General features: G+C 34.9%; 1 protein-coding gene across 1 annotated transcript; it reads right to left on the reverse strand.

The window, feature by feature from the left end:
* Positions 1 to 1061: 1061 nt before the first annotated feature.
* LOC133331605 (membrane-bound alkaline phosphatase) lies at positions 1062 to 3178 on the reverse strand. Its single transcript, XM_061539988.1, has 3 exons — positions 3161 to 3178; positions 1458 to 2608; positions 1062 to 1394 (listed from the first exon to the last, which is right to left on the reverse strand). Exons 2-3 carry the CDS (start codon positions 2454 to 2456, stop codon positions 1062 to 1064), a joined length of 1332 nt encoding a protein of 443 aa, XP_061395972.1. The 5' UTR covers positions 2457 to 2608; positions 3161 to 3178.
* Between the last annotated feature and the right edge of the window lie 17729 nt (positions 3179 to 20907).

The raw sequence follows: 20907 nt of genomic DNA on the forward strand, positions 1-20907 counted from the left end.
TTGAAAAAAAACCACGCCTTCTAAAGACCTTTGCAAAAATATTCTTGAAAAAATCCACGGCTTCTACAGGCCCCTGAAAAAAATATTCTTGAAAAAATCCACGCCTTCTATAGACCCTTGAAAAAATATTCTTGAAAAAATCCACGCCTTCTATAGACCCTTGAAAAAATCCACGCCTTCTATAGACCCTTGAAAAAATATTCTTAAAAAAATCCACGCCTTCTATAGACCCTTGAAAAAATATTCTTGGAATAATCCACGCCTTCTATAGACCCTTGAAAAAATATTCTTGAAAAAATCCACGCCTTCTATAGACCCCTGAAAAAAATATTCTTTAAAAAATCCACGACTTCTATAGACCCTTGAAAAAATCCACGCCTTCTATAGACCATTGAAAAAATATTCTTGAAAAAAAAACACGCCTTCTATAGACCTTTGAAAAAATATTCATGAAAAAATCCACGGCTTCTACAGGCCCCTGAAAAAAATATTCTTGAAAAAATCCACGCCTTCTATAGACCCTTGAAAAAATATTCTTGAAAAAATCCACGCCTTCTATAGACCCTTGAAAAAATATTCTTGAAAAAATCCACGCCTTCTATAGACCCTTGAAAAAATCCACGCCTTCTTTAGACCCTTGAAAAAATATTCTTGAAAAAATCCACGCCTTCTATAGACCCTTGAAAAAATCCACGCCTTCTTTAGACCCTTGAAAAAATATTCTTGAAAAAATCCACGCCTTCTATAGACCCTTGAAAAAATCCACGCCTTCTATAGACCCTTGAAAAAATATTCTTGAAATAATCCACGCCTTCTATAGACCCTTGAAAAAATATTCTTGAAAAAATCCACGCCTTCTATAGACCCCTGAAAAAAATATTCTTTAAAAAATCCACGCCTTCTATAGACCCTTGAAAAAATATTCTTTAAAAAAATGCAACCCCTCTATAGACTCAAGCCTTCTGAATATTTTTCCCAAATTTTATTTTTTTTATTTTTTTATTATTAAAAAAATCCGCATAGTTGTATAAAAATTAATATTTAAAACTAATTCCTTTATTTTAGACACCCACTGAAGCAAAGGGACCAATATTGGCAGCCTTTGCCATCATGGCTGGAATATTTGTTTGCTCATAATTGCCACTGAAATAGTGAGCATAGGGTCCGGAGGCAAAGACACCAACATCATCACCACCATGGGTTTCCGAATCCAATGGTACTGTGGCCATATATTCATATTTGGCATTTGCGACATTCTTTTCTGTGATGAGTTTACGACCCGTCGAGCCATAGGTGGAGTAGTAACCAGGACCATTGGCATATGACAAAATTGTATAGGGCAAGTTGTCATCGGCCATGTCCGGAGCCAGGCCAGTGATTTCTTGGTCACGGTACTGAAAAAATACACAATTATTAAAAAATTGGATCATGAGAAAAGTTTATTTTTTGCTCCTTACCGGATATCCATTAATGGTCATGGTGTGTGAATGATCTGAGGTCACGACAATCAAGGTGTCATCTTCCGAGAACATTTCCCTGGCAATGCCAACAGCCTTAGCCATTTCATCGGTATCTTCGAGGGACTTACGAGCCCTGGTATCATGATGGGCCATGTCAATGCGTGCACCCTCCACAAACAGGAAGAAACCATTGTCGTTCTTTTTCAAAATTTTCAAGGCCGCTTCGGTCATTTCACTTAACGAAGGATCGGCCATAGTCAAACGGCTACGTTCCAAATCACCATGATAGGGACAATGCGAAGAGCTAAACAAACCCAAGAGATATTCGGTCTTATCCAAATCCACAGAGTTGAGACCTTTGCGGGACCAAACATAAGAGGCATTGGCATTGAGGCGTTTCTTATCGTCCAACCAATCTTTGATTAGATTACGACCATCACGACGCATACCAGGGATACCCTCCTCATCGTTGACAGTTGAGTTGAGGAAATTGCGACGACCACCACCCATAATAACCTTGAGTTTACGGCCCACATCCCATTCGACCAATTGACGGGCAATATCGACATTATCAATGGAACTGCAACCGGCATCTTCTATCTCGGCATCATTTTCCCAACCACGTTGAGCGATATGAGCATAAACACCAGCCGGAGAGGCATGGGTAACACGGGCGGTTGTCACCAAACCAGTATCTTTGCCAGCATCCTGAGCCCATTTGGCAATGCTCTCCACCCAAAAGGCGGGATTTTGTCCAGCCAAGCAATCATAACGGGGGACATTGGCATTGACACCAATGGTGCCGTAGTTACCCTTGACACCACCCAAATAGGCAGTGGCGGTACAAGCCGAATCGGCCACCTGGCGATCAACACAATAGGTTTTTGATAGACCAAAATAGGGGAAGGTCTCAAAGTACACCTGTTCCGAACTATCACCCATAAAGTTACGTGTGGCTGTCACAGTGTGCACGGACATACCATCACCCAAAAACATGATAATATTCTTGGCCTTATTCGTATTCAACTTTTCATGTTGAGCCAATTTTTGGGCCAAAATATTCTGGCCCTTATTTACCCAATATTCGGTTTGACGTTCCTCTTCAAATTTAACGGAATGTGGTACGGCGGAACGGGATCTGGCATGGTCTGGAAAAAGTGAATAAAAAATATTTGAATTTTTTCAATGGTCAAGGAACCTGGGAACTGATTAGGTGACACGAGGCAATAAAGATTAAAATCCGATCAGAACCATAATAAAATATTAATCTAATTATATATCAAACAAATGATAAGCAAGTCAGTTATATAAATAGAACAAATATCAAGACGTAATTTTTAAACAATAAAATTCAGAAACCAACAAATCAATTTTTTAAATTCTTTTTTCAAGGTCTCAGACAGGCTTGGATTTTTTAAAAATATTTTTAGGGACCAACAGAAGGCGTTGATTTAAAAAAAAATAATTTTAGGGACCAACAGAAGGCGTTGATTTAAAAAAAAAATATTTTACAATTTTTTTAAAAAAACATTTTGTAAGGTCCCACACATGGCGTGGATTTAAATTTTTTTTTCAAGGACCAACAGAAGTCGTGGTCAGAAAAAACAACATATTTTATAGGGGCCCACACAAGGCCTGGATTTTTATTAAAAAATATTGTTTTCAAAGAACCAACACAAGGCGTGGATTTGTATACTAACCATGATCGTGAGCCAATACCACCGATGCCACAAAAAGTGACACTGCCAGACAACACAAATAACGTGACACCATTATTCCCGTGGATTTTTTGGAAAGTCCGAACTAAATTCTTCTCCTTCACCTTTACCCCGAAATATTTATTTTTTCTATTCTAAACGAACGTCTCACTTAGCCGTATTTGGCCATCGACAAATTGGCACTGAATCCATCTATCGTGGAAAAAGATGGCTGGCCAATGGTTGACGGTGGTATCAATAATCGCTAATCTTATCGAATCTGTTGTCGTTGGTGTTTTTTAAGCCTCCAAAGTGTTTAAATTTTTAATCGCCAATTGTAAATTTTCTTCTTTCTGGCCACCAATAAATGTTTCTTGTTGAGGGGTGTGTGTGTTCGTTTTTCATTTTCTTCGAAGTTTATAATCTAATTATGGAGGTTTGTATTTTGTGATTATATGATGGTACGGTCGGGATAGTTAGTATAGGTCTATATTATTATTGATATATTTATACATTGTTGTTGAATTTATGATGTTCGATTTTGATTTGAAAATGATACAAAAAACAACAACAATAAACACAGTGATATGCTCTGAATATGAACCTCCTGTGGACCCTTGAAAAATGCTTTAAGAATCTACGCCTTCTGTGGACCCTTGAAAAAATATTCTTTAAAAAGTCTACCCCTTCTGTAAACCCTTGAAGAAATATATTCTTGAACAAATTGGACCCTTGAATAAAAATATTCTTGAAAAAATTACGCCTTCTGTGAACCCTTGAAAAATATTCTTTAAAAATGCACGCCATCTGTGGACCCCTGAAAAAATGTTTTAAGAATCTACGCCTTGTGTGGACCCTTGAAAAAATATTCTTTAAAAAGTCTACCCCTTCTGTGAACCCTTTAATAAAAATATTCTTGAAAAAATACACGCCTTCTGTGGACCCTTTAAAAAAATATTCTTTAAAAATGCACAACTTCGGTGGACCCTTGAAAAATATTCTTTAAAAATGCACGCCTTCTGTGGACCCTTGAAAAAATGTTTTAAGAATCTACACCTTCTGTGGACCCTTGAAAAAATATTCTTTAAAAAGTCTACCCCTTCTGTAAACCCTTGAAGAAATATATTCTTGAACAAATTGGACCCTTGAATAAAAATATTTTTGAAAAAATTAAGCCTTCTGTGAACCCTTGAAAAAATATTCTTTAAAAATGCACGCCATCTGTGGACCCCTGAAAAAATGCTTTAAGAATCTACGCCTTCTGTGGACCCTTGAAAAAAATATTCTTTAAAAAGTCTACCCCTTCTGTGGACCCTTGAATAAAAAAATTCTTGAAAAAATACACGCCTTCTGTGGACCCTTTAAAAAATATTCTTTAAAAATGCACGACTTCGGTGGACCCTTGAAAAATATTCTTTAAAAATTCACGCCATCTGTGGACCATTGAAAAAATGCTTTAAGAATCTACGCCTTCTGTGGACCCTTAAAAAATATTCTTTAAAAAGTCTACCCCTTCTGTGAACCCTTGAATAAAAATATTCTTTAAAAAAATCTACCCCTTCTGTGAACCCTTGAATAACAATATTCTTAAAAAAATCCACGCCTTCTGTGGATCCTTGAAAAAAATGCTTTAAGAATCTACGCCTTCTGTAGACCCTTGAAAAAATGGTTTAAGAATCTACACCTTCTGTGGACCCTTGAAAAAATATTCTTTAGAAAGTCTACCCCTTCTGTGAACCCTCGAATAAAACTATTCTTGAAAAAATTCACACCTTCTGTGGACCCTTGAAAAAACTCTTTAAAATTCCATACATAAACTTGGTCCTTTTTGTATCATTTTCGTTTTTGAAACACTGTGCCTCCCTGATAACTATTAGCAATTGTTTACGAACCCGTTTAGATTATAAATAAAGATTATAAATAAATTTAAACACAATTGAACATGCCATAAACATCTGGTGTATCATGTGAACCTTCACAAAAATCAATCTATGGATTTTTAATGAACACGTGAATCAAATGACTGGGCTAAATTCACACGTTTTGGTTATTATTTTTGCCAGAGAAAAAAAATCCGCAATTAAAAAATTATTACACCAGAATCGCAATAATATCTATAGTATAGAATATAAACTTTCTAATATTAAAAAAAACTTCGTAATGGACTCGTACTAATTTAGAAACCTCTGTCCCTCACTCCCTCCGAATTATCTTAATTTAAATGAAATTTATAAACCAAAGGTCCACCTAATCTAGACATGGCAAGCTATTTTCTCATAATCATAAATCTGTAGGGTAATTATCGATTTATGTTCGATAACATAACTGTTGGAGGAATTTGAACTGTTATTTATGATAATATCAACAGAGAGTTATAAATTCCTGGTTTAAGTTAACAAATTTCGCCACATGTGTGTACCTCCCTTTAAATTTCCAAACTGTTTTTGGAAAGTAATAACCTTTTGCAGGACATCATTCTAAATGAACTGTTCTCTTGTCGGAACATTTGAACCTCTAATATTCCATGCCAATCAAAATTAGTCGCTGAAATGTGTCCAAGGACGAAAGAAGCTTTCATGTGGTCGTTTTTTTAAGCTCCACATCTATTTGTGTGTCAGCAGTTTGTCAAGGATCTCAGTATTTAGTGTCATTCAATTTATTCAGTTGCTAACTACAAAAAAAAAAAAAAAAATCGAAATGAAAGTGAAATAATAGCGACCACTCTCTATCTATATACATGTGTTCGAAAGTTCTGCTAAAGTAATTTGAAATTGAAACTATGGACGTTAAATATATTGGAATAAAATATTGGGATGGGAGGAAAATTACAAAAAATCTAAATCTTGTAAAGCTATTAAGGGCTCTTAAAAAATATCGTATACTATATAAATCACTTTTAAAAGCTCTAATAGTTTTGTAAAAATAATCTTACAAAAATTCAGGATTAAAGCTCTTTTAAAAGCTTTGTAAAGATATTCATTAAAAAATCCACGATTAAAGCTCTTAAAGGCCTAGTAAAACTGTATTGGAATGATATATTTAGATGTGAGGAAATTTGAAAAAAAAAACAAAAATTATTAAAAAATATCCAAAAATATTTTGAAAATCTTAAGCTTAAAGCTCTAGAGGGCCTTTCAAAAAAATCGACTACTGTTTAAGCTCTTAAATGTCTTAAAATCTTTAAAAAATATATTTTAAAACATTTACGATTGGGAAAATATTCTTTAAAACATCCACGACTAATATGATCCTTGAAAAAAGCTCTTAAAGGCTTTGTAAATATAATAATTAAAAAATCCTCGATTCCTATGACGATTGAAAAAATATTTTTTATATAATCCACTATTAAAGCTCTCAAAAGCCCTGTAAACATATTATTTCAAGAGGCCACGCTTAAAGCTCTTAAAGGTCTTATAAAAACATTATTTCAAAAAATCTACGTTTAAAACTCCTAAAAGCCTTGTAAACATTTTATTTAACAAATCCAAGATTAAAGCTCTTAACAGCCTTTTAAAAATATTCTTTAAAGCTCCTAAAGTCCTTGAACTATTCTTTAACTACCCATGTCTTTCAAGAAATATTTGCCTTAATGGTTTTGAAAAATTAAAATTCAAGCTTTAAGCTTACAAAAGTATTCTTTAAGCATCCAACCTTTGAACTATTAGATCTTAGAGCTTTCGACAAATCATTAATAAATACAGCTTAGAACCCTCTAATTTGTATATAATTAAAGCTAAGAGCTTACAGCTTTCAGAATAGTTCATAAAGCTTCCAAAAAATCTTTCAAATTAGCTTCTTAAATATTCATAAAACCTCCACGATAAGTGCACATAGCTTTCACACAACTTATTTAACAATTAGATATCAGAGCTTTTAAGACAAATTATTGAATGAGTTTTGAAACAATCTGTTAAAAGTGGACCCTTAGAGTTTTCAATTTGCAATTCAGAAATATTTCTAAATATCTAAAAATGGAATATTCTTGAAAAAAATGGAATATTCTTAAAAAAACCATGTCTCAGAAAAAATCGGTAAATTTTTAAAAAAGCTTTGAAAAAATTGGAATATTCACTAAAAAATATTTTTTTAAATCTATAAAATATTTTTTTTAAATCTATAAATATTCTTTTAAAAATGCCAGGCTTTTAGTTCCAAAAAAATATTTTTCAAATATAAAAATCAATACCGGCACAACCCATTAAATCGTTAAACACATACAAAATAACATACGTGTATACACGTGTGGTTCTATGGTCGAGTGTATACATTGACATGTTGTCCTATATATTTTTTTAACCATCATGGACAGAGAGCCGGATATTAAACTACTATCAAAACGAACAACATCCGCTTCAATGATTTTTAATTAAAGTTGACAAATTGGTCGGACGACGATGATGAGGATGGTGTTGAAAACAAAAAAAAACTGTAGTTTTTTCAAATTTGAAATTAAATCGATTAAATGCTGAAATTGGTTACAAGAAAAGGAGAAAACAAAAAATCTTGAGTTCATGTCAAAACACGGGAGACAGAAAACATGAAAAAATAATAGTAATAAAAAATAAATTTAATTAAATTTAAAATTTTTATAGGTTTTATATCCTTACAATCGTTGATGGGTATAGATGAAATGGGTAGTAGTAAGTCAGACATTCTGTTACATTTTTCAGGTTTCAAACAGGATTATTGTAGGACTCAAGTTTTTACAAGGACAATTGTGTCGACGTCTATAATTTATACACACAAATTCAAAAGGACATGATAGACACATCGACCACTTTACATCATCATATCTCATGTAGACCATGACTGTGCCTATACCGTTGGAAATGTCTTCAAAAGTTCTTTGTACTAGGAGAAGTCAGAAGGCGGAGAAATTTAAAACTTTCAAAAGATTCCAACCGGAATCGAAATACATAAATCTTCACTCTATCACTAACAAGGATAAATATTTACGAAATTTTGAAGTTTTACCCAACCCGGACGGACAGACGGACGGACGAATACACATGTCTAGATCGACTCAGCTAGTCGAGATATGACTATCGGTATACTTAAACTTTTGGGGCCGCACAAAGCTACAATACACTGACAATATAGTTGTGTAGGGTATAAAAACCTAAAAATATTCTTTAAAATATCCACGCTCTCTGTAGAGGCTTGAATAAATATTCTTTAAAAATCGAAATACATAAATCTTCACTCTATCACTAACAAGGATAAATATTTACGAAATATTGAAGTTTTACCCAACCGTTTAATAATTCAAATAGAATTTAAATTTTATTATATTCCCCCAAAAGGGGTTAATTTTTCTTTGAAAATTAAATTTTCGAGAAAAGTAATCGCATATTGAAACACCAGTTAGTGTTCAGTTCTCACCCATTTCATTCGGATAATAGCCATATGTCACGATAGGCATATTGTCAATGTATGAGTGTAGTTGTTACTACCCTTTACGAAAATGCCATTTTCCATTTTGTAAGGTTTGTGGTTCGTTACGTTTGCTGTTATAGTTGCTATTTTGACATTTGGTCCCCACGCGAATAAACATGACATGTTAAATATGCACTTAAGTCACACACATTACTGTCAAGGTGGGAACAGTGGGGCATTGGCAAAAAAAAAAAAAAAAACAGTGAACGGAGCAGTATAGTCGGACGGGACCGACCATATGATACCCTACACAACTTCCACGAAAATCTAACTTTCTGTGGTTCTACATTCTGAGCTTGGGCAATATTTCGAAAAAATTAAGTTTTCAGTCCCCTTCATCCTAAAAATATTATCTGATCATCACCGACAATTGTAGACGTTGTCACTGACCATAAGTGGAACCCATGGAAAATTTCAAATCGAACAGCGTTATATTTCCGCACCTCTAGTGTGGTAATGGGTTACTAAATAATAACTGAATACGTAAGCACATGTAAATATTTAAGTGTAACTCCCACATCCGAGTACATACGACCATATAATTGGAATCTATTTAAATGTCAATCACTCCTCTTGGATATACTAACAACTTCTCGGGCCTAGGTCATTCAGGGGTAAATCTATACGCTATAGAATGCAAATTTTGTCATTTTTCACACAAAAGTCAGGTCCATTTGACCCGCTAAATTTTAACCGATCTTTATTAAAATAGGCATGCTCATTGTTTGGCCCGACCCCTTCTCCAAAGCTGACCGCCAGAGTTGCCAATAAATCGCCTTGGTTTATTGTGGCCTGCCTGTATGACCGCGAACAATGCCACGGGCCTGCTGATCTACTATCAAATCATCGAAGAACAGACCAAAGATGACGAATTGAAAGCTTTGATCAAACGAATTACGGGTATGTTTTGAAAATGTGTTATTTATTTATTATACCCTTTACCACACTGTGGTGCAGGGTAGTATGTCTTTGTGCATATGTTTGTAACAGGCAAAAGGAATCGAGATAGACACATGGTTCCTTTTGAGAATATGCATAGAATCACTTTCTAAGTCGATTTATGCACGTCCTTCTGCCCATGTTAAATTGCAAACAAAGTACAGGTCGCATTTATGATCCGATTTGGATGAAATTTGGCACAGTTCATTTATTTGGCCCAAGGACAAACCCTATTGAAATTGCAAAAAAACGGTCCAGATTTAGATATAGCTCCCATAAATAGTTTCGTCCGATTTTATGTAAATGAAACTCCCAATATTTGTCCGATTGGAAAAAATTTTGCACAGCGCACTGAATCAAGTTCATGATTATGTGTGCGGAACCGGTTCAGATTTAGATATAGCTCCCATATATATATAGCCGTTCGATTTTATTTCTCCGATTGGCACAAAATTTTGCACAGAGTTCTGAATTAGATCCAGACTGATGTCTGCGAAGTTTTGTTAAAATCGATTCAGATTTAGATATAGCTCCTATATATAGTTTCGTCCGATTTTTTGGTGAATGATACACGAAACTCCTAATATTTGTCCGATTGGGACAAAATTTTGCACAGAGTTCTGAATTAGGTTCAGACTGATGTCTGCAATTTTTAGTTAAAATCGGTTCAGATTTAGATATAACTCCCATATACAGTTTCGTCCGATTTTTTGTGAATGATGCACCAAACTCCCAATATTTGTCCAATTCACGATGTTCGGGCCATAATTGCGGCCTCTGGAGCGAACAGAAAATTAGACAAAAATAAAGTTTTTGGTCCATTTCATCTCCTAAATATTAACCGATCTTTACCAAGCTTTCATTGGCCAGATCCCATCCTACATACAAAAATTTCGTGAAGATTGGTCCATAACTGTGGCCGGTATCGTGTTTACAAATTATAATGGACAGACGGACGGACACACATGTCAAGATCGACACAGCTAGTAAAGATATGACAATCGGTATACTTAAAGGTGGGTCTAGGACCAATATTTCGCGGCTACACAAAGCTATAATACCCTGACAACATAGTTGTGTAGGGTATAAAAACCTAAAAATATTCTTTAAAAAAATCCACGCACTCTATAGAGCCTTGAGAAAATATTCTTTGAAAAATCCACGCCTCCACCCTCTCTATAGAGGCTTGAATAAATATTCTTTGAAAAATCCACGCCTCCACGCTCTCTGTAGAGGCTTGTTTTTGGGCCCTGAAAAATATTCTTTAAAAAATCCACGCCTTGTTTTTGGGCCCTGAAAAATATTCTTTAAAAAATCCACGCCTTGTTTTTGGGCCCTGAAAAATATTCTTTAAAAAATCCACGCCTTGTTTTTGGGCCCTGAAAAATATTCTTTAAAAAATCCACGCCTTGTTTTTGGGCCCTGAAAAATATTCTTTAAAAAATCCACGCCTTGTTTTTGGGCCCTGAAAAATATTCTTTAAAAAATCCACGCCTTGTTTTTGGGCCCTGAAAAATATTCTTTAAAAAATCCACGCCTTGTTTTTGGGCCCTGAAAAATATTCTTTAAAAAATCCACGCCTTGTTTTTGGGCCCTGAAAAATATTCTTTAAAAAATCCACGCCTTGTTTTTGGGCCCTGAAAAATATTCTTTAAAAAATCCACGCCTTGTTTTTGGGCCCTGAAAAATATTCTTTAAAAAATCCACGCCTTGTTTTTGGGCCCTGAAAAATATTCTTTAAAAAATCCACGCCTTGTGTAGAGCCTTGAAAAAAAATACTTTAAAAAATCCACGCCTTGTGTAGAGCCTTGAAAAAAAAATACTTTAAAAAATCCACGCCTTGTGTAGAGCCTTGACAAAAAAAAAAATAATTTAAAAAATCCACGCCTTGTGTAGAGCCTTGAGAAATATTCTTTAAAAAATACACGCCTTCTGTAGAGCCTTGAGAAAATATTCTTCAAAAAAATCCACGCCTTCTGTAGAACCTTGAGAAAATATTCTTTAAAAAATCCACGCTTTGTGTAGAGCCTTGAGAAAATATTCTTTAAAAAATCCACGCCTTGTGTAGAGCCTTGAAAAAATATTCTTTAAAAAATTCACGCCTTCTGTAGAGCCTTGAGAAAATATTCTTTAAAAAATCCACGCCTTCTGTAGAGCCTTGAGAAAATATTTTTTAAAAAATGCACGCCTTGTGCAGAGCCGTTTCTTTAAAAAATCCACGCCTTCTTGAAAAAATAATCTGTAAAAAATCCACGCCCTCTATAGAGCCTAGAGAAAATATTCTTTAAAAAATCCACGCCTTCTATAGAGCCTTGATAAAATATTCTTTAAAAAATCCACGCCTTCTGTAGAGCCTTGAGAAAATATTCTTTAAAAAATCCACGCCCCCTACAGAGCCTAGAGAAAATATTCTTTAAAAAATCCACGCATTTTGTAGAGCCTTGAGAAAAATTTGCCTTCATAAAATCCTTTCCTTATCCTAGAAATTTTGATATGCTCATTTATTACCCCTGCCACTGTGTCCTGTCATTTTATTGTTGTTATGAAGGGATCTGGATTATGAAAAAGGAAATAAAACTTTTATACAATGTTCATTTGGCTAATGGGCTTTTTAGCGCATTTATGTTATGTTAACATACATACACACGTATTCTCACACACTTGCATGATGATGTTGGGTGGATCTGTTGTAGCATAAATTGCGGATGATGGTACCCAAGGTAGACGTGTGTGCGTATTATTATTTTATAATTATCATAAAATGTGACAATGTGGAGATTGTGTACATGTGTGTGTGTGAAGGATACTGGGTTAAATGGGGTTATTTGCAATTACGAGGGACGAATCTATATTTGATTTGAATTCTGATCTGAATTCTATCAAAATTATGGAATGGAAAAAATGATCGAAAATTTTAACGTATATTCCAATTAGTAACCAAATACCATTCCTTTTCATTCTCCTCTACCCCTTCCCTTCGATTGCTCAGTCCGATAATTCTCATTAACATATTCAATTATAATGGACCCACAATATCCTTCTTCTTCATCCTTTTCGCAACCATTAATGTTCAATTCAATTCCCATTGCAGTTGTTATTCATTTGACCATTCCATTTTCCATTGTTGTTGTTGCAGCTCTTCCTTCATCTTCTCTAGATGATAGTTTCTTTTTTCCCAAAATAGAGAAGTGACGCTTATGTAAGATATTACAAAATATAGGACACAAAATATTGAAGAGAGTGAAAACGGCAGCAGCAATCATCCGCAGCAGCAGTAGTGGAAAAAATGAAAAATAACAACAACAAAAATACACCAAACAAGTATGAAAACAACAACAAACAATGGCACTCAAGTGCCGGCCTAGTATCTGTTTGTTGTTGGCAGAATACGAGTATGTACATATGTACATGTTGGCCTACATTTCCATGGCCATTTACAACGCGCAATCTACTGCAAACGATGATGATGGTGGCCTATTGTGAAAATGTAAATATGTGTGTGTGTGCGTGAGTTATACTCCTACAGCTGCCATTTGGCCCCAACGTACCGCATAGCATCTGTGAAAATTGAAAAACGAAAACCTAACCTCTCAGCGGTAATGGTGAGATTGGTGATGGGGTTTTCCTATGGAGGCAGCTGCTTTCGCATCAATAAATGCAATGGAAATGGATTCATTCATTCGGCTCAATGCCGCAATCATGGGTAATTTATTAAGGATTCAAGGGAATAACATATTTGTTTGAGAGCACCAATAAGCCATGGAAATGAAATGAGGATTAAAAATTAAGGCGTGGATTTTTTTAAGGAATAATTTTCAACGTCTATAAAAGGAGTGGATTTTTTAAAGAATATTTTCCGGGCTCTACACAAGGCGTGGATTTTCTAAAGAATATTTTTCCGGGCTCTACACAAGGCGTGGATTTTCTAAAGAATATTTTCCGGGCTCTACACAAGGCGTGGATTTTCTAAAGAATATTTTTCCGGGCTCTACACAAGGCGTGGATTTTCTAAAGAATATTTTTCCGGGCTCTACACAAGGCGTGGATTTTCTAAAGAATATTTTTCCGGGCTCTACACAAGGCGTGGATTTTCTAAAGAATATTTTTCCGGGCTCTACACAAGGCGTGAATTTTCTAAAGAATATTTTTCCGGGCTCTACACAAGGCGTGGATTTTCTAAAGCATATTTTTCCGGGGTCTACACAAGGCGTGGATTTTCTAAAGAATATTTTCAGAGCTCTAAACAAGGCGTGGATTTTCTAAAGAATATTTTTCCGGGCTCTACACAAGGCGTGGATTTTCTAAAGAAGATTTTTCCTGGCTCTACACAAGGCGTGGATTTTCTAAAGAATATTTTTCCGGGCTCTACACAAGGCGTGGATTTTCTAAAGAATATTTTTCCGGGCTCTACACAAGGCGTGGATTTTCTAAAGAATATTTTTCCGGGCTCTACACAAGGCGTGGATTTTCTAAAGAATATTTTTCCGGGCTCTACACAAGGCGTGGATTTTCTAAAGAATATTTTTCCGGGCTCTACACAAGGCGTGGAATTTCTAAAGAATATTTTTCCGGCCTCTACACAAGGCGTGGATTTTCTAAAGAATATTTTTCCGGCCTCTACACAAGGCGTGGATTTTCTAAAGAATATTTTTCCGGGCTCTACACAAGGCGTGGATTTTCTAAAGAATATTTTTCCGGGCTCTACACAAGGCGTGGAATTTCTAAAGAATATTTTTCCGGGCTCTACACAAGTCGTGGATTTTCTAAAGGATATTTTTCCGGGCTCTACACAAGGCGTGGATTTTCTAAAGAATATTTTTCCGGGCTCTGCGTGGATTTTCTAAAGAATATTTTTCCGGGCTCTGCGTGGATTTTCTAAAGAATATTATTCAAGGTCTATAACTGGTCTATACTGGCCTGTGACAGAACTTTTGTTCCATAAGCCGACCTTAAAAAAGATTTCCAGACGCGTCGGTCTTTTGCGCAATTTTTCCAATTTGAAAGACCATATTCGACGATGTTGTCTTCGTCTTGATCTTTCCATCTTATTCGTGGCCTTTCCCTTCTTCGTGAACCATCAGCTGGTTCGCTTTTATATGCCTTCTGGTCTGGGGCATCTCCATTCTCACAACATGACCTAGCCAACGTAGTCGCTGCAGCTCAATATGTCTAAAAATGTCGCTGTCCGAGAATAGCTGGTACAACTCATGGTTCATCCGACGGCGATATTCACCGTCAACGTAGATCTGCCCATAGATCTTTCGGAGAATTTTTCTCTCAAATACTCCAAGAGCTGCCTCATCTTCTTGCTCAAGTACCCATGCTTCTGATACATATGACAGCACGGGTAGTATCAGCGTCTTGTAGTATGTGAGTTTGGTCTGGCGGTAGGAGGCCTCGCTTTTGAGTTGTTTGCTCAGACCATAGTAGCATCTGTTGGACATGCAAACGCAGACATGGCTTTATACACCTCTGAACTTGCGGCACATATTAGCTCACTTTTTCATCGGGCTTTGAAGATAGCTACCCCAGATGGCACTACGGGGAGGCCAGTGTCCACAATTGAGATAAAAGAGGGTCCAAGATAAGCCTGGACTTCGCCATGTTAAAGCTAATCAGAGCGGTTGCTTGGTATCTATAATCCCCTACGCCATCCTCAAGGTCAATAAGAGGAGTGGATTTTTTAAATCATATTTTTCGAGGTCTATTTTTTAAAGAATATTTTTCAGGGTTCTACACAAGGCGTGGATTTTCTAAAGAACATTTTTCAAGGTCTATAAGAGGAGTGCATTTTTTTTAAAGAATATTTTTCTGTCATTTATTTGAATAGCTTACATCTTTTTCAATTATAAAAAAAAAAAACAATCTAATTAATTTTGAGTTCCAGCACTCAAATGAAGCATAAACAAAATCACTTTAGATTTATTTGTTTATGATTTCTGAAATCGCCGATGAATTCCTTTCCACCTCGCAACTGCCTAGCTTAAGATATCAAGTCTATATGGCATTCAGCTAATGATCATTACATTTAATGCCTATGTAATGATGTATTTTTTTTTTTTGTTTCCATCATCTTACAGCTTTGAACATTTAGAATAATTTATTTTTGGGCTCCCCTCCGTTCTTCCCCTCACTTATTCCATCACAATGGCATCATCAGCTGAATGGACATTATTCTAATGCAATGATGCAAATCACTGACACAAAACAACAAATTCCAATTCCATTTTCATTTTCCAATACAAAACGTAGATTCAGTCAGTCGTTTGCTGGCTATCTTCTATTGCTCGTTAAATGAATGTTAATTTGCTGACACTGCTACCAGCATGACTGACTGGGCTGGTGGAATGACTGCCTGGGCTAGCTGTTGGTTTTCTAGCCATCAAGATTTCCAAAAAAAAAAAACAAAAATTGTTTTGTTGGATATTACATAGGCAAAATGCAAACATAAACAGATGTCATAGTCCAGGGACGGAATAGAAGGTTATTTACTCTTTGTATATGAGATTTCTATATGAAATATTTCGAAATTAAAAAAATTACAACTCAAGTAAAACACATATAAATACTGCATACTTTTAGGGTTTACTCTTTCTTAATTGAGAAAAATGTTTTTATTAAAAAAATAATAATTTCTTTAAAATTATACCACAGTGTGATTTTAATGTAATACCAGATACCAGATTTTTGTACAAAATAGTTTTTAACCAATCCAAGCCGTGGATTTTTTTTAAAAAATATTTTTGCGATAACTCAACAAATTGGGATTTTTTTTAATATTTTTTCAATAGACAAACTATCGTGAATTAAAAAAAAACGACTATAAGCCGACTATAAGATACCCTTCACCACTTTGGGTATATTCAACAGATGGAATCCCAGCGACGTCGAAGGACCATTAACAGGAAATTAAACATGTCATTCTGCAACCTATACGAAATGTTGGTCAGATATAGAGTTGCTTCTTACAATGGGACAATATTATGTAAATAAATTTAAAGCAAGATATCGAAATTTAAACCGATTTCATCCAAACTTGTCACATGTTAGGTTACACTTATTTCAGTATGTTTTGTGCATTCGGCTACATTTGAGGCTACATCAAAATTTCGTAGAAAATCGAAGGATATATTGGGACTTTGGTGCACCATTTTCATAAAATCGGACGAAAATATATATGGAAGCTATATCTAGATTTGAACCGATTTTTATGAAATTTAACACACATCTTTCTAGACTTAATTCAGTACGCTATGCCAAATTTCGTGCAAATCGAATGATATATAGAGACATTGGTGCACCATTTACATAAAATCGGTAATGGGAGCTATATCTAAATCTGGACCGATTTTCACGAAACTTTGCACACATCATTCCAGACTCAATTCAGTACGCTATGCCAAATTTCGTGCAAATCGTAGAATATATAGGGACTTTGATGCACCATTTACATAAAATCGGACGAATATACATATGGGAGCTATATCTAGACCGATTTTCACGAAACTTAGCACACCTCATTCTAGACTTAATTCAGTACGCTGTGCCAAATTTCGGGCAAATTGAATGATATATAGGGACATTGGTGCACCAAATTTCGTGCAAATCGATGAATATATAGGGTCTTTGGTGTACCATTTACATAAAATAGGACGAAAATATATATGGGAGCTATATCTAAATCTGAACCTATTTTTACGAAACTTAGCACACATCATTCTGGACCTAATTCAGTACCCTATGCCAAATTTCGTGCAAATCGAAAGATATATAGGGACTTTGAGCTCCATTTACCTTAAATCGGACGAAAATATATATGGGAGCTATATCTAAATCTGAACCGATTTTTACGAAACTTAGCACGCATCATTCTGTACTCAATTCAGTGCGCTATGCCAAATTTCGTGCAAATCGAAAGATATATAGATACTTGGGTACACCATTTCCATTAAATCGGAATATCGAAAATATCTATGGGAGCTATATCTAAATCTGGACCGATTTTCACGAAACTTAACACACATCATTCTAGACCTAATAAATTACGCTGTGCCAAATTTCGTGCAAATCGAAATATATATAGGGACTTTGGTGGCCCATTTACCTTCAAACGGACGAATCTATATATGGGAGCTATATCTAAATCTGAACCGATTTTCCCAATTTCAATAGGGTTCGTCCTTGGGCCAAATGAGTGACCTGTGTCAACTTTCATCCAATTCGGATCATAAATGCTACCTGTACTTTGTTTACAATTTAACACCAACAGACGGACAGACTGACGGACATGCATAAATCGACTACGAAAGTGATTCTATGCATATTCTCAAAAGGAACTATGGGTCTATATCGTTTCCTTTCGCCTGTTACAAACATATGCACAAAGACATAATACCCTGTAACACATAATACCCTGTACCCAACAAGCGTGGTTAAAAAAAAAACATCTTTCTGAGACGAGGGCAGGCGTGGTATTTTTCTTAGATATTTTTTTCAATAGACCAACAGTCGCGGATTTTTTAAAAAATATGTTTTTAATAGACTAACAGGAGTGGATTTTTTAAAAAAAATTTCAATAGACTAACGGGAGTGGATTTCAAAAAAAAAAATCTATAGAGCAACAGGGACTTAAAATGCCATGCTTTATATGGGTCTTCGAAAAAATATTCTTTAAAAAAATCTACGCTTCTTCAAAAATCCCACTCATTTAGATTCAGGCCCCTTTGATTTTTTCATAACCCTCTTCGAATCCAATACTGGATTTTTTTTTTTTTTTTTGCTTTACAACACAGCATCTGTTGTGTAGTTTGAACAGAATATCATTGTGTCAGAGAATACCGACATATTGCCATTGGATGCCAGTCCGTCCGTCCTCGCATCTGCCAAACGGGCTGTCACTGCCCATAAAACCATAGATATTACTTTATTTTTTTATGACCGATCACGGCTGTCATAGGAAAATAAAATGAATAAATGTTTGTAAATATAAATATATGTATGTGTGTACATACAAATATAAGCTCACTTCTCTTACAACGAACCTATCAAGTCTGTTAGCCAACGTATGGGAATATTTTGCAGCGGTGCTTGCAAGACAAAACAGTGGAAAATTTTATTTTGGGCCCCCACCAGTTTGAGGAAGATAAATATTTACTTTTTTCAGTTGTATCGGTTAATTATGACATCATAATACTGTTTAAAATTTTTCAGAGCCATGCTTTTGATTTTCAAATTTCCAATATGATTTTTTTGAAATTAAAAGAAGATAAATAAAAATTTAACCCATTCCGAATCGATTCAATTCTAACCTCAAAATGTAAATATTTTATTATTATTTTAATTCCTATGATTAAAAATGTATATGTCTCCCAAGTGGATAATCCCAACTAATTATTACTTCACCCCCAAATAACGTTCCAACAGACATTCACCTGCCTGTCTTTCTTCCTTCCTCTTGTCCTCTGGAGCAATTCACAGGTGTTGTATTTACAAATTTTTAAAATCAATATTAGTTAGGTTATTATTTACACACAAACACACATTTGTATTTACAAATACCGATTTAATTTGTCCCTCAACAAAATAAAAATACACACATCCTCGCTCACACACACACATTTACACCTTGCGAACAAATCGCTGTAAGTCTATTAGAATTTGTAATTCTCTCTATTGACATAATCATACGAATTTTTAATTAAAATCGAACAGCAACAACAAGAACTACAACAACATATTGCTAACAGATTATAAATTGTAATAAGTTGATTGTATAGGTGTGTGAGTGAGTTGACACACACATACACTACTTGCCAATATTATTTTAGCCCGGCAGGAAATGAAATAAAAATGACAATGGTATGGCGACCATCGGAACATTGGCAATGTTGCAGATATTAACTGCCAACATGCCACCAGTGGGATAGTAAATGCTGCTGGTGTCCTACCAACCTCCATATGGTTTGGCAAATTTGTTGCAACAACTGCAGGTTTCAAATTAATTAAGCCGAACAATGGTTATTCAATGCAAAATTCATATCAACAAAGTTACAGATCTCTCTTTAAATTAGTAAAGGGTGGATCGGATGAAAAAACACGATTTGTCTTCGTCCTTTAAAAAAATATTCTTTAAAAAATCCACGCCTTATAGGAGCCTTGAAAAAATATTCTTTAAAAAATCCACGCCTTATAGGAGCCTTGAAAAAATATTCTTTATAAAATCCACGCCTTGTGTAGAGCCTTGAAAAAATATTCTTTATAAAATCCACGCCTTGTGTAGAGCCTTAAAAAAATATTCTTTAAAAAATCCACGGCTTATAGGAGCCTTGAAAAAATATTCTTTAAAAAATCCACGCCTTGCACGCCTTGTGTAGAGCCTTGAAAAAATATTCTTTATAAAATCCACGCCTTGTGTAGAGCCTTGAAAAAATATTCTTTAAAAAATCCACGCCTTATAGGAGCCTTGAAAAAATATTCTTTATAAAATCCACGCCTTGTGTAGAGCCTTGAAAAAATATTCTTTATAAAATCCACGCCTTGTGTAGAGCCTTGAAAAAATATTCTTTAAAAAATCCACGCCTTGTGTAGAGCCTTGAAAAAATATTCTTTAAAAAATCCACGCCTTGTGTAGAGCCTTGAAAAAATATTCTTTAAAAAATCCACGCCTTGTGTAGAGCCTTGAAAAAATATTCTTTAAAAAATCCACGCCTTGTGTAGAGCCTTGAAAAAATATTCTTTAAAAAATCCACGCCTTGTGTAGAGCCTTGAAAAAATATTCTTTAAAAAATCCACGCCTTGTGTAGAGCCTTGAAAAAATATTCTTTAAAAAATCCACGCCTTGTGTAGAGCCTTGAAAAAATATTCTTTAAAAAATCCACGCCTTGTGTAGAGCCTTGAAAAAATATTCTTTAAAAAATCCACGCCTTGTGTAGAGCCTTGAAAAAATATTCTTTAAAAAATCCACGCCTTGTGTAGAGCCTTGAAAAAATATTCTTTAAAAAATCCACGCCTTGTGTAGAGCCTTGAAAAAATATTCTTTAAAAAATCCACGCCTTGTGTAGAGCCTTGAAAAAATATTCTTTAAAAAATCCACGCCTTGTGTAGAGCCTTGAAAAAATATTCTTTATAAAATCCACGCCTTGTGTAGAGCCTTAAAAAAATATTCTTTATAAAATCCACGCCTTGTGTAGAGCCTTGAAAAAATATTCTTTAAAAAATCCACGGCTTATAGGAGCCTTGAAAAAATATTCTTTAAAAAATCCACGCCTTGTGTAGAGCCTTGAAAAAATATTCTTTAAAAAATCCACGTCTTATAGGAGTCTTGAAAGAATGTTCTTTAAAAAATCCACGCCTTATAGGAGCCTTGTAAAATATAC

The sequence above is a fragment of the Musca vetustissima genome, unplaced genomic scaffold (genome assembly GCF_032173495.1).
Source record: "Musca vetustissima isolate MV318-11 ecotype Yass unplaced genomic scaffold, APGP_CSIRO_Mvet_v1 utg4091, whole genome shotgun sequence".
NCBI classification, from domain to species: domain Eukaryota; kingdom Metazoa; phylum Arthropoda; class Insecta; order Diptera; family Muscidae; genus Musca; species Musca vetustissima.